Genomic DNA, 14,946 nt, shown 5'->3' on the forward strand with positions numbered 1-14,946 from the left:
TTTGGGAGTACCCATTGATATAACGTGTAATGTTTCACATACAGCCTGCGTTAGATACTACAGTCAGATTTCCTCTTATTTTTGGGTTGTCGACAATTCCATCCTTGCTGAATATGGGTAACCAAAATTATCTTCATCCGATGGATATGTGCACCGAACACACAGTCACAGAAAGCATTGTCAGCTTTCTATTACTGTGTGTACAATGCGCAGAGACAGGAAGAGGATCAGGCTGCTGTGGAAGAAGGGGTAAGAAATTCATGGTGGATTAGGTGCGAGAGTGGCGTTGGCTGGGTGATGGGGTGGGAATATGGGAGTCGGAGCTCTGCATTGATGGCACAGAGTGAGAGGGCAGTGGTGGGAGGAGAGGGTGCTAGGCAGGCATTGGGGGATAGGGAGTTGAGGGAGTATAGTGTTGCAAGGGTGGGGGGGTGAAACCCCTCATTGCAGAGCAGATAATGGGCTGGGAGGGATAGCGGAGTTCCACTCAGTATGTTAGGATTCAGTGGGAGAGACATGGTGAGCGGGATTCCATAGACCCGAATTTGGCAAGTGTGGGATATACTCAAATGGGATTCAGGACAGGTACATAGCTCCCAACAGGCAGGTAGACTTGTGTTGGAGAGGATGAAGGCAATCCTAGGACATGTCATTGTTAAGAGATGGGATGGGGAGTGGACGACCATTGAGGATACTTTCAAGTTAAGGATTGATGCAAGTGTGAGGTCGGGGATAGTGGCTCTGCCTAGATGCTGTTTCTCGGTCTGGTTATATCTTTAAGAAGAACACTTCTAAGGACAGGAAACATTGTAGAGTATCAAGTTAGTGGTTGATCAGCCAGGAGGATAGTTCAGGGGCAATGTGTTTGGCAGGTGAGGTGGGAAAAGAGCAGCAAAGGTTGGAGGGGTGGGTGTAGCGGGCAAACCTGGGCTTGCATCAGTAGATACAGCCTAGCTTTGGAGCAACCAGATTGGCTCCCGTAACCGCAGAGGGTGCTAATAAGCAGCTCTGGTTCGATACCCAGTCCCGGTCATGCGCTTAGAGGCTGAAGTCCAGCATTAAGCAGAACATAAGACTATTTCAGCTTGATGCAGTATCATACCCCCACTCTCATATTCATACTGAAAAATAAACAGTGAAAGGAATAAAAAAAAAACTCATTTATGCCTGAAAAATACTTAAAATTGTAATGATCGCCTTTAAAATCCTCAATCAGAATTAATTTCACATTGCATGTATACTTTACGATTATGCCACTCAGTTGAAAACTTCAGTTGTAGGGTCCACATAATACCAATTCCTCGGTTAATGGTGCAAGAGGTCCCTCTGTGCAGCATGAGGGACATGCATGTCTTAGTCGTTCATCACAGATTAATCAATGGATCATAGCTAGTTACGAGCATCATGTACAATCCTTGTGATTAAGTTGATTTAGAAGCACAACCCATGCGTTCCTCAAGTGTGTCCTTCCTGCCATTGTTGATCAGGTCTGAAATGCCCCAATAGTTCCAATAAATTACATGCAACTGTGGGTCCCGATGGCTGTGAGGTATAGTACATGTAGTATTAGTCATCCAATCATTAAGACCAGGTCTCAGACTGGAACCGATGCGACTGTTCAAGTGCTGTCAGAAACAGTTCAGCCTCCATGGCAGCCATCCCTCCTTCTGACTGAAAAACCAACTTCAAGGCATCGCTCACTGCTGCTGGCATTAATTTTGCATTTCTAGCAGGGTCGGAGAAAAAAAACAAAGTCTGAAGAAAAAAATGCTAATGACTTATTTACAGTAAGCTTAGTGCAATGTTCCATAAAAAGCAATAAATGTATACAGGTATAATGTCAATATTTGGAAATTACAAATGGATTTAGTATATTATGATTTTTAGGTAGTACACCAACTCTGGTGCAAGCAAGTGCTAGGATATAGAAAAGGGTACAGTGGGGGAAAAGGCCCTGGATAGTGCAGCACAAGAGCTAAAACACATAACAGGCACTGCATATTTTATGTGCATTATTCTGGAGTGCTGTAATTTGAAAACTGAATTACTACTATGTATCTACGTGACAGCATCCCTGATGGTTTTAGCTATTGCTGTAGGGTCCTTTATAGTGGTAAGATCGTGGTAGAATGGGCAAATAAAAAATTTCCAGAAAAATATAAATGATGTTGCCGTGGGACTCTCTCCTAGTGTTCATCCTTGTGTGCCACGCTTGGAGCGTGGCCTAGAGAAAACAGAAATGTAAGTGGGAAAAACCTGCAACAGTCGTTGCCTAGAAATGGAAGCACTATGTTATGAAACTGCAATCTGGACATGAAGATGTACTTATTTGCTTAACAAGCAGTTACTGCTTCACCAAGAGATCCCAATTAATATAGCAAAAGTGAAGCCTGCATGAACATTTGGGACAGGACCACACAATACAGGGATTCTGCCAAGGTATTAACCTTCAAGAGTATGAGCCTGCCTATGAAATATACGTTTGATTGTGTCTGTGAGCCTAATTTGCACTGTCTACTACATTAAACATAGATGTGCTTCAGACTGAGCCAGGTCCCCACCATAATGTACCTGTGATATAGGAAAAACATTTCTAAGGCACCAAGGTTCTGTCAGAGTGACAAGGGATTTTTCAGATAATACTTTGTCCTTGGTGTGCACATAAAAATTGCTTAATGTGCTATGGCACGGGATTCTAAAGCCAGTGCAAGAATGGTTCACAATTTGGACAAAGAATGCTAATTTATAATTTCGACCATTACAATTTTCCAATGAAAAACAAAGAAATTGATAATTTCCATGGTAATTATTTAGACCCTTGATTTCAAAGTTAACAAAAAGAATGGAAAACACACATGGCCTGGCTTGGGTCTAGAGCAGCAACTAGCCTATGATTCAGGGTATTACCCAAATTGGTCGTTTACAATTGTTCGAATGAACAATTGACCGAATTTAAAGGGTCACAATTGACCTTTTCACAATTGCCCGAATATATATATATATATATATATATATATATATATATATATATATATATATATATATATATATATATATATATATATATATATATATATATATTTTGGGGGGTTTGGCGTTGGGTGGGGGGTTTCCCCCCACATATATGGTACAATTGACCTTCACAATTTGGTCAATTGTGAAAAGGTCAATTGTCATTCGAGCAGTTGTAAAACGATCAATTCGTATACAACCTGATTCAGTTATATATTAATCTGGGGCTACCAAATTATAAAGAAGACAAACAATTGTTTCCAGAAATACCTGCAGTAAAAAAGTCCCCTGTTGAACATTTTTTAGTTGAAATTGTTAGAGGGGAAATAATTACCGCTCGAGATTTGTCAAGTAGAGTTTTTGACATAGAACTACAATTGTGAGATCAGTGAGAATGTTGCGATACTGTTGCCGATTATATTCAGATAGCTCAAATGCACATGTATGGCAAATGTGGATACAGGCAGTGTCTAAAAGAGATGAATAATACTGTTTTTAATAATGCTGGTTATTTCTTAACATGTCAAAATCTGATTGAATCATATGTGTTCGATTTGCATGTGGATACAAATAAGTGAATATTGTAGCTTGTAAAGTTTCTGTCAAAAGTGTGTTAAGGCTAAGGTTAAATTAAAGTGTTGCAAAAATCTCATTGCTGTGTGTACGATTATTTTAGCAGGGTCAAGGGGTAAACTGTATGACACTGTTAGAAAACGCTACAGTCCACAACATCCCTATACTGAACATTTCACATGCCTGCCTCAACACAGAAATGACCAGTTTTACGGACACACTTTCTTTTTTGTATCTTTTTTTTTTTTATAAACCTCTTGCTTGGGTTACATTGTGCACAAAACAAGTGCCTTCAAATGGTAGCTTTTTGAATCACAAGTATAATACAACCACCAACGTGCAAGCAATGCACTCTACCCACAAACTAAACTCATAAAAATAAATCGCATTAAAAAAAAATGTTCATGTCTGCTACTTGTTTTGGCATGGTGACCTCCCAATCCAAAAGGAATAAAGTGAATAACGAAGAAGGGAACAAGTTACAAGACACAACACAGGATACATTTCTTTCAAATATCACTTTCTGAAACAACCGCACCAATAACACAGACTTCCACCAAACAATGGCCCTCTGAGGTCCCAGGAAAACACACATATGGAACCCAGACTGAAGCCCAACCCTCAAGTCCACCTTATGGGATTGGTATTTTTGAATTCGTTACGGTTAGTACAAACTTCACAACATCTCTTTCAAGCAGAATCTGTTGCTGGTGCTCCAGGTAATCCCACTTAGAACCTCTTCAAAGCACCAGTACTACAGTTAGGGGTATCAAGTCCTATTGTACAGTATTTTTCATTTGTATAGGATCACTCAATTTGAAATCAAGGCCTTTATGAAAGGATGCCATCATTCCTTTTGTTGGCATCCCCTTTCCTCTGGCATTACCCTCATGGGCTTAGAATGCACCCATTATACAGGCGTGGGCCCGGGATTTCATATTAGAGGGGGATACCACTTCCAAAGTTCAGCCTTCCCAAAAAGTTACAAAAAGGGAGGAACCAGTGAGAATGGGTGGGGAGATATGCAAGGAGGTATCGTGCCTGGCTCTGGGGACCAGTGTATGTTTGGCTGGGGGGTATTATGGAGAGAGTCCCCGAGTCACTTCATCTTGGTCCCCATTACATGGCAGAGGACAATTATGCTGCTGCGCATTACTCAGGCTCTGGGAGGCTAGGACTTCCCCACTCCACTAGGTCAGCAGTATAGCCCAGTCCTAATAACACTGCATAACCAAAGACTCTTGTGTGGCCCTGTAGTCTAACATTAGTACACTCCTTCCTCACCTGAGAAAGCCTGAAGTTCTCCCTAAGCAGAACATTTCATTAACACTGGAAAAATAAGTTTTCCCTTTAAGGAAGTTGTCATGCGACCATCTACTTCAACATGGTCCCACTGCAGTAGATGGCGGGCTCGCCACCTGTAAAGCTCACATTCCAGATCTCATGCCCATACATGACATTTCCACAAACAAGAGAGCGGCTGCTACCGGGCATGCAGACCGTCCACCAGAATTCTCCCTCAATAAGACAGCAGATGATGCAGATGACACTACCAAACTGGAAATATGCATTTTACACCTAGTGAAACCGGGCTGCAGTAGCTTTAAAAGCCAAAATATAGGACACTTTTTAAAGCACAATTGTTCCTCCTTATCTCCTATTCGCTTCCTGTTTCTGGTCCGCTTTCCCTCCTTTCCACTTCGGCTTCTTCTGTCTCAGCTTTTTCAGCTACCTGCAGACCTTGGTTCGACCTCTGCCTTGGATGCACCTACAATCCTCAGAAGTATCCTTACACGCATTACTTCTCCTGCCTCAATATTGGTCTCCTCAGAATCTGGCTTCAGCTTCAGAAAAGGAAGGAATTATTCCATCCAACAAGGGTTTATCTTCCAACAGTTGCCTTAGAAGCCACTGGCCTCACAATGTAATCATTTTAGGAATTTCAAGTAGAGGACAGACTGGTCCACTTACATCAAGTTCCAACTTCGGACTCAGAAAATAATCCTCAAATTATTCTCCCTCAGGAGCAGGTGGTGAGACCAAAGGAGAAGGGAGAGGTGGCAACATGGGAGACTGGTAGCGACTGAAGAAGGTAACATCAGGGGGAGGCAGAGAGAAGAACATGAGGTGGTGGCGGCTGTAAGGCAGGCATGGTATCAAGAGAGACAAAGGGCCTCATTACGAGAATGGAGGTAATGGAAAAATGAAGGCGGAATGGTAATAGCGGCATCGTTAACGGGTCCGGGGCATTCCGACCCGACAACCCGCCAATACCGACACCGCCTGTACCGTGCCCCCTCATACCGGGGAGCAATCACCGGCATGCCGGTAATAGGAGGACATCACAACCCACACGGACATGCAAATACCGGTATCCCGAAGGCGGTAATCCGGGGCTGCACGATGCCGGCCATAAAGGCATCGCGGACCACCCGCAAACAGCAATCAAGCCAACTGCCACAGGTGCACACAATCACCACAGGTGGAGTCAATGGAGGCTGGGCCAGTATACCAAAATGCTACCACTACCTGTTGCAATCATGGCGCTGGAGGACATGCCTATACTGCTACAACTACAGCAAGAACAGCAACTCCAACAAAACTACAGCAGCAACAACAGGCAGCATAGAGGAGACGCAGGAGGAGAAGGAGGGCGAGACAGGGCCAGCAATTACCACCAGTGCAGCCAGCAGTGCCTCGTAGGCAGCCACCAATCCCTCGCATCAGACCCAGGCCATTCAACCTAACCCCTGAGCAGATCCACACCCTGTACCGGTTGGACCAGGACACCATCGATACACAAGGACATTGCCAGCCTCATAGAAAAACGCACTGCCATCCCCCCGCTACTAAAGGTAGTGTCTGTGCTCCACTTCCTGGCTACAGGCACCTATCAACACACAGTGGGGCAGCTGCATGGTATTTCACAACCACTATTTTCACGCATACTGAACCAAGTGCTGGATGCCCTCCTGAAGCACGCAAGCACCCACATATCCCTACCACGGACTGCCCAGGAGATAGCCGACACCAAAGTAGGCTTCCATGCACTGGCAGGCATGCCCAATTGTGTTGGTATCCTGGACTGCACCCATATGGAATTGGTAGTCCCCCATGCCATAGAGGCGGTGTACTGCAATCGCAAGCAATACCATTCCATCAATGTGCAAACGGTATGTGACTCTAGCAAGATCATCACACATTGCTGCGCCCGATTTCCCGGATCAACACATGATGCTATGGTGCTGCGTAACTCCACGCTACCCCGTCACATGGAGCGACATGCTGGACCACGTGCCTGGCTGCTTGGTGAGTTGCCTGAGTGGGCCATGGCAGTGCAATGGGCTACTGATGTGTAGGGATGCATACTCCACCTGGGTGGGAAATGGGGGGGATGCATACTCCACCTGGATGGCAATTGACAGTGATTGGAGAATGCATGCAGAGCTAGACACTCCTGACCTGAAGTTCCCAAACCCAAAATGACACATCACTGGCAAACATTTTACCAATTATGCATATCGATGACAACAAGACAGAGGCACAACCAGGCCATCATGGGTATGTCAAGCAATGCATGACTGAACAGGATTGCAACTGTGCCAATGTGGCTAGTGTGACCATGCACAGTGTATAATACACAGCATAAATGGGAGCTAAACATTGTCGTACAACCACAGTACATCCGCCTCAGCATGCACTATTTCACCTTTCATCATCTATTGAACGCCATCCAGACTATCACACCTCATAGCAGTATAGTATGCATCTAGTTAACATTCCTGCATACGTACAGGGACATGTGCATGTCCACACCAAATAGCTGCGGCCATGACTGTGCTTCCTGAAGGTGGCAGCTCAGAGTGACACACACCTATTTGAATTCGCTTGCAGGTGATGGAGGATATCCCTTGAGGCCGTGGCTACTTACCCTTGTGCGGAAACCGCAGAATAGCCATGAAGAGGAGTACAATCGTGTTCCCACCCGTACCCATGTTGTGATTGAGCAGACCTTTGGCCTGTTGAAGGCGTGTTTCCGCAGCCTAAGCAGGTCCGGTGGGGCACTCCTTTATAGGCCTGAGCAGGTGGCAAAGATCACCATGGCCCGTGTCATGCTGCACAACATGTGCGTCCGGAAAAAGGTACCACTGCCACCTGACATTGACATGCATGCACCGGGTGAGGATGATGAGGATGGAGACAGAGGTGAAGTAGCCCCCCCTGCCAGTACGTGATGCACAGGATGGCCATGCAGTACGCCAAGCTCTGATTCACGAATTCTTCTGAACCTCAGGGACTATGATAGACATGTGTCAGTGACACACTGGGTCCATGTGGACATGCACACAGGGATTGTTGGGAGTTGGCCACTGAACACCGTCACACATTAAATGGATACACACAAAATGAACAATGTTCAGCCATTGAATGTTTTTTCTCACAACGGGTGTATTAGTTCAAACAGCAAAAATGTGACCACTCTCCCCCAACCCCCAGTGAACTCCCAAACCCACCCAACAAACTCCAAAAAAAACCCCAATAAACTCCCCTTCACACCCAACCATGTGTCCCACTCCCATTGTCCGCCCACACTACTTGTGGGACTTTTTGCTTTCCGGGGCAGCATTTTGGGGTGCCGTGCACTCCTTCGGATCTGGCGCACAGGGCTGGTGGGGACTGAGGAGGCAGGTTTGGTGGATGATGATGAGTTGGTGGCAGGTTCCACGCCTGCTGCAAGGTGTGGCTGCTGCATGTGGAGCAGGATTGAAGTAAGTACTTGTGTTACTGCCCCCAGACAGTCCCTCATCAGCACAGCCGACGCATTCACAGCGGCTGTGTTTGCTGCTACGGTCGCTGTGGTCCCCGCAATGGCAGTGGCGATTCCCCGCCTGGTGTCCGCTCCATCGGCAACGTACTGCCGCAGGAGCTCCAACATGGCCTCCTGTCGGGCCTCCACGCTTGACAGACGTGACTCGAGGGTGTTGGTGGGAGCTGGAGTGGTGGGTGGTGAACTCACAGGGCTTGCATTTTGGGTGCTGTCCTCCTCGAAGGGGCTCAGGTCCGAGTCATGGAGGCAGGGATCAGCACTGCTGTAGGCGGCTGAGGGCTCGATATGGTGCGAGGTGGTGGACACGGGGCTTGGGCTGGGTGGACATGTCACTTCTGTGACTCCCTCCTGGTCCACATTGCCATCTATGTCATCGTCAGTGGTGTCCGGTGCTTGTATGGACTCCCGTTCAACTGGTGTGGGCTGCTGGGTCTCACGTGTGTGAGGCACACTGGCAGCAGGTGTTGTTGGCTGTGTCTCGGCTCGGTCAGGCACACTGGCTGTGGGTGTGGGTGTGGCCTGCTTGGCTGCCACAGAGGTGGTGGTGGCGGTAGCCCTTTTCTTTGGGTGGGATGTGGATGCCCTTGCGGTGTAGTCTTGACTGGCATCTTCCTCATCGGTGCCTGGGGGGGGTAGAAGAGATGCAGGGCATCAGTGATGGAGTTACATGCCAGAAGCATACAATGGTGCTGTTCATTGTTCATTTAATCATGCATTCATGTCTTACTGGTGTGTCACACAGGGTATTCTGAGGGGGCATTTTTGGCATTCACTGCATGGCAGGTGGCATGCCGTTGATTTGGGGTTTGTGTGATGTGTTACATGGGCATGGTCCAGGTGTGTTGGCTCTGTGTTGGTTATGGGATTGGCACTCAGCATGCATTTCTGTCTGGCAGGGTTTGGGCCGCCATCTGGACTTGGATATGTTGATGTGGGTGTTGGGCCATGCATTGCCTTGCCTAGACTCTCTTCCATATCACTTGTGCTACGTCATGGTTTCCCCTACAGGGATCTGCAGGGTCACTCACCTCCTTCTGGGGATGATGCCGCACCCGTCTCCATCTCCCCGAATCCCTTGATGGACCCTGGATCTATGAAGCTGCTTGCGGTCTCCTCCCAGGGCATCATTTTGGCAGGAGAGTGGGGACCCCCGCCGGTGCCCACGGCCTGCCTCCTGTTGCTTGCCATGATGTTGCGGACCCTCAAGCGGAGGTCATCCCACCCCTTCCTGTAGTCCTTGACGCTACGTGGGGTGGTTCCTACGGCCGACACCTTGCGGGCTATCTCCTGTCAGATGTCCTTCTTCTGCTGCACCTCACGCTTCATGTCATGGGATTTCATGAGGTCTACAAGTGCAGCAAGTGTGTCTGCTAACATATTCAATTCAGCGTCAGAGAAACTTCCGCGTAGCCTTATACATCCTCAAAGTATTGGCACAGAGCTCTCCAGGAATCAACTGGTGGTTTGGGAGGATTGCAATGGATTGTGTTTTTAAAGATGGCCGCCGGCCCATTTCCCGTTCTGACGTGATGACTTTATTTCTGGGTCCGGTTTTACGAGCCCGGTATTAGCATGTTGGTATTACTGGGTCGGTATTTAGGAGTTCCTTCTAGGCGGTGGCAGTATCGGTGGGTCCCCTGATGGCGTTATCGGGGGGTTGGAGGGCCTTTTGCGGCATGCCGGTATGGCCATTACCGGCATGGGGGTTCGCGCGTGCTTGCGCACTCATAATCACCCGCTATTAGCGGCGTCATACAAGCATGGACCCGCTCGTTCCGCCATGCCGGTAATGACCCTGTTTTTACCGCGCTACTCGTAATGAGGCCCAAAGACTCAAAAGTAAGTTTGAAAACATTATAAAACTTTGTAGGGTTGGTGTAATGCCGAACTGGCTCCAACTCTAATGGAGTTGTTCCCTTAACTGATACTTAAGGGCCGTCGATGTCCGTAAGTCCAAAACCAAAGTCTGTCTGTGTCAAAACCTATGATTGCCCTCACCTCTTAAAACAAATGTGATGTTAAGTCTTCATAAAGAAAAATGGTGGTTCAAAAAGAAATGCAAACCAAGGATGTTTCAGATAGCCTTACTGTCAGGTTTAGTTCTGCCAGTTTAAAAATAGTTCAACGCAAACAGGGTGCCCTTAGGACCTTCCAAGTAGGGCACTTGCAGCAGGACAATACAGCTCACAATGTCTCTGGGTCTCTTGAAGTTCCCTTCCCCAAGCTCTGATCCCTCTGGTTCCAAAGAAAAGTCACAGTTCCTTTTAGACCTCACAGGGTTCCCTTCCCCAAGCACTGATTCCTCTGGTTCCGAAAGAAAAGTCACAGTTCCTTTTAGACCTCAAAGGGTTCCCTTCCCCAAGCTCTGATCCCTATTGTTCCGAAAGAAAAGTCACACTTCCTTTTAGACCTCACAGGGTTCCGTTCCCCAAGCTCTGATCCCTATTGTTCCGAAAGAAAAGTCACACTTCCTTTTAGACCTCACAGGGTTCCCTTCCTCAAGCCAAGCCTAGGCCCCTCTTGCCTCAAAAGGTTCACTTAAATGTTCAAACACAAAACACCAAGAGTTCACCTTGTCAGGATGCACCTCTCAAAGCACAGTTCTTTCTGGTGAGGTTGCAACAGCCTTTCCTTCACTTTGGAGGATCGCGCTCCCACTTCACTCTCACTGTAGCTCCCCCTTTTCCAACCATCCATTAAGTGGCGCTGTACACCTTTGGTCAACACCAGGGTGGTATCAGAGACATTCAAGAATGCAGGGCTTTTGCTCCTCCCCATGCGTGATCACCAATTCCTGGCCCCTCCCCTTACACCTTCTGGCACCCTTTGTCCCCCTGTGCCCCTTGCACACTTTCCTTCTTCACCTTTTTGTCCTTCCATACCTCTTGCACACCTTTCAGGCCCCTGCTTAAAACTCTACTCGTGTCAATATCACCCGTGAGAGACCCCCTCCAAATCAAGGCGAACAGCTACCTTAGTGTCAGTGTACACAGATCTATTAAGGTCTAACGCACAAGAGCAAATACCCCAACCCTGAAGTTTCTCCCAAAGTCTCCCGATTAGCACAATCAAAAGCAGCTCTGTAGCCAATTAAACGAAGACACAATTTCCTCCCAGGGGTGCAACGCATATTTGAAATGAGATAATGGAGTGTCAAAATATTGTCAATGATGTTATAACCAGATCTAAACCCGGTCTGCTGCAGTGATAGCAGCTTATTCTCATTTATCCACCTATTAATTCTACAGACCAGCAACGTGGAGAATATTTTGCAACATACATTTATCATCGCCGGTAGCCAGTAATTAGATGGCAGTGTCCAATCGCCCTTCTTAAACACAGGCACAAGTATCGATTCAAGCCAGCTCTCGGGTAAGACATCAGCCCAAATTGTAGGAAACGATCTTAGTAATAGAGGAGCCCAACTGGTGGGGTTACACTTTATCACAAAATCTGCAATCCCGTTGGGCCTGGGTTCATGAGAATATTTAAGTCTGGAGTTTACCCTCAATACATCATCCAGATCAAAGGGAAAGCAACGAGGATGTCCCCACCAATTGGGTGCCCCTCCTTGAATGCTAACATACTGACAATAAAATGTTTTATTGATATTTGCCTCCCAGGAACTAGCTGCCACAGGATTGACCTCTAAGTTCAGCATCGGAAAGGTGCGGTCTATATAAATGCCAGATCTTTTTGTTGTCACCAGATCCAAGTGAATTAAAGATCATTCTCCAATTGGCATTTCCCACATCCTGTGTATAGAAGCGTAACCAATTTTGATGTTTGATTTGGCAGGAGGCCATAAGCTTATTTTTATCAACCCAGTGCAAAGAAGAGCCGAGAGCTTTATTCTATGCAACTCTCCAGATAGTGTTTTCTTCCGCTCCTGAATGGTCAGGTGAAAGATTAGCATGTTTCTTCCCATTCACCAAAATCGCTTTAGTATTCATGGATTGTATTTAGTATATCACTAAGGAGATAAAATATTGCAGCATTATTCAACAAGGTCAGGCCATCAGTAACCAAAGGACAAATGCTAAAAAGCTGATTAAATCTATTGATGTTGGGCTCAGTCCATCTGATCTGATCCTATTACCACCAGGAGTTACTTGCAGATTCCATTTCTTCTTAAAGGAAGGAAGGCTTTTCTTGTCACTTAGAATCAGTCTCAAAATCTTATTGTCACCAAGAGTGTGTGAATTGACCAATTTATTTCCCGAGCCCACCACCTACAAAGATGTAGTCTACACATGAAGAGACTGACATTAGTCCAAGTGTCCCAGTTATTTCCAATTTCCAGGTAGGAAGGGTTTAACAAATTGAAACCCATTCCCTGCAGACATTCAAACCATTTCAAACCTTTATCCCACTGTTTGGCACCCCAAAGAACCTATGTACACACTTGAACGCAATCCTCCATCACTTTTTCAGAAACCCTAACCGCCCACTGAGAATAAATTAAAGTCTCCGACCATGAGTATCCCAGCTTTAGGGAATCCTAGAACCCAGTTGCCGATAATTCTTTCAACATAATACATTATATGCCCAGTGTTTATCCCTCCCGGGGGGATTATATATACTAATTATTAAGATACTACTGTGAGAAACCTGAGGGTATCCTTCCAAGAAGACCTCGGGAATCCCTTATTCAGGTGACCAGGGAAGAACTGGTCCTCTCTTATCCTATCCCTAAAGACAGACTAGCAGGAAAAGACCACCTGAGTAAGGACACCCGGGGTTGTGCTTGGGGAAATAACCCAGGCGAGACGCAGTATTATACAGAGGAAGGCAGCGAGGAGGGTGAAGTCCATGAAGTTTTTGCAGGCTACTCCAATTCTACCCCCCCTCCTCTGAATGAATCTCCTTTATCAACAACCCATCCGTCTTCTGTAAACCCTGTAAGAACCCACACCTCAGTGCCGCGGGAAACTACATCTCCCAGAATCCCTGCATTTCTGTTAAATAACCAAATACTCCTGATCATCATTTCCCAATGTACTCAAATAAAACACTACAATTCCCACAACTCCCCCTCCCCATGTTCATCTTATGAAAACAATTCTGGTCATTCCAGTTTGTTTCCCAAACCCTACCTATCTCTCCCTTCCAAGGTCACCAACCCTCCTGATATGAGGGTTGCAATTCCCTATAACACCTCTTCCCCATCCTACCCTGTAGGATACTTGACACTCCAAACCCCCTCCCCCTGACTGGTCCCAACCCAAGGGTCAGGCAAAGTCAGGCAATTGACCTAAATCACAAACACATGATGACTATTTCCTTTCCCCACAGGGATAAAAGGTGGAGCAAGAGCGCACACTACAAGCAAGGCAGACCGCACGACTTGAACACAACATGAACACGACAGTTCAAGAGGAGGAGAAAGACGGCGCACACCGACGGGGTAACAAGGAGAGAAGCGACCTTGACCTTTCCGACCAAGGCTTGTGAATACTCCACAGAAGGAATCGTAAGAGCGCGAACAATAGCTAGCGTGTGTTGCAGCAAATGTCAACGGTAGATGAGACCCTCCTCCGCTGACAACCAAGCCGGGGAGAGACACTTGTCTCTGTGGTACCAACCTTGACTCCAGATATCCTGAAAAGCCAAGCAGTTCATCACAGCCGGTGAGTCGAGGGGAGAACCGATAAAAAGCCGAACTGTGTCGAATGAAAGCCACAAAGTAGCAACTTAAAGGGAGTTCAAAGAACAGTTAGAATAAAGGGGAGAACAGCTGAAGAGGGATCTGGCACCAGGTGGGTGCTTAGTCCAGAAACTCTGGTCAATCCTGTGTTTGTTGAAACTGCTAATAGCAGAAGGCCCTTGGAAGGCCGTAATATATGAAGTGGTCATACAAGGGTCTTGCTAAATCCTCTGTGCATTCGAAAGACTTTGACTGACAGGAGATTGAGAAAGGCATGATTGATAAAGTTGGCAACAGTGAACCCGGGAGAGGAATGCTGACAAAAAGGGGCAAAGCCCGAAGTCCCTATGAAGAGTGTGTTGACAGAAGTGAACCCGATTGAGGGATGTCCATAGTAAACTGTTTAGCAAAAGTTGACAATAGTGAACCTGGTGGAGGGAGGCTGAGACTCAAAAAGGTTCTGCGCCCAGAAGAGGGGAACCAAGGGTGAGAAACCAGCACCCTAAAAACCAAGGAAATGCCATAGTGAACCTGGCGGAGGGGGGCTGATGTCCGAGAGGGGTCTGAGCCCAGAAGAGGGGGATCCCTGGGGTGATGAACTATCACCCGAATAAGGAGAATTAGTTACACGACACACAGCAACTTTGATTGATCTTTTGTTTCGATACATTTGAACCCAACAGGCCCTCGAAAGCAAGAGAACATAGATATCTGAGGTCTTGGTAGCCTTAAGGAACTTTCCAAAAATCTGCGCCCAGAAGAGAGGGGGTCCAGGGGTGGGCACATCACCCAAAGTTCATTGAGAAAAGTAACTGTTTACTTGATTAAGTTGAATATGATTTGTGAGGGGTCTGCGCCCGGAAGAGGGGGACCCAGGGATGAAGCC

The 14,946-nt window shown here is 46.7% G+C and overlaps 1 protein-coding gene across 2 annotated transcripts in view; it reads right to left on the minus strand.

Annotated features, from left to right (window-relative positions):
- Nucleotides 1–334: 334 nt before the first annotated feature.
- Nucleotides 335–14,946, minus strand: part of NDOR1 (NADPH dependent diflavin oxidoreductase 1) — a 667,841-nt gene continuing 653,229 nt past the window's right edge. For both annotated transcript variants that reach the window (XM_069609846.1, XM_069609847.1), the window contains exon 15: nt 335–1,726. In XM_069609846.1, coding sequence (XP_069465947.1) covers nt 1,582–1,726 — 145 coding nt within the window. In that variant the 3' untranslated portion in view covers nt 335–1,581. The remainder of the gene's footprint in view (nt 1,727–14,946) is intronic.

This window comes from Ambystoma mexicanum, chromosome 8, assembly GCF_040938575.1.
Source record: "Ambystoma mexicanum isolate Mex_15411 chromosome 8, UKY_AmexF1_1, whole genome shotgun sequence".
In the NCBI taxonomy this organism is placed as follows: Eukaryota; Metazoa; Chordata; class Amphibia; order Caudata; family Ambystomatidae; genus Ambystoma; species Ambystoma mexicanum.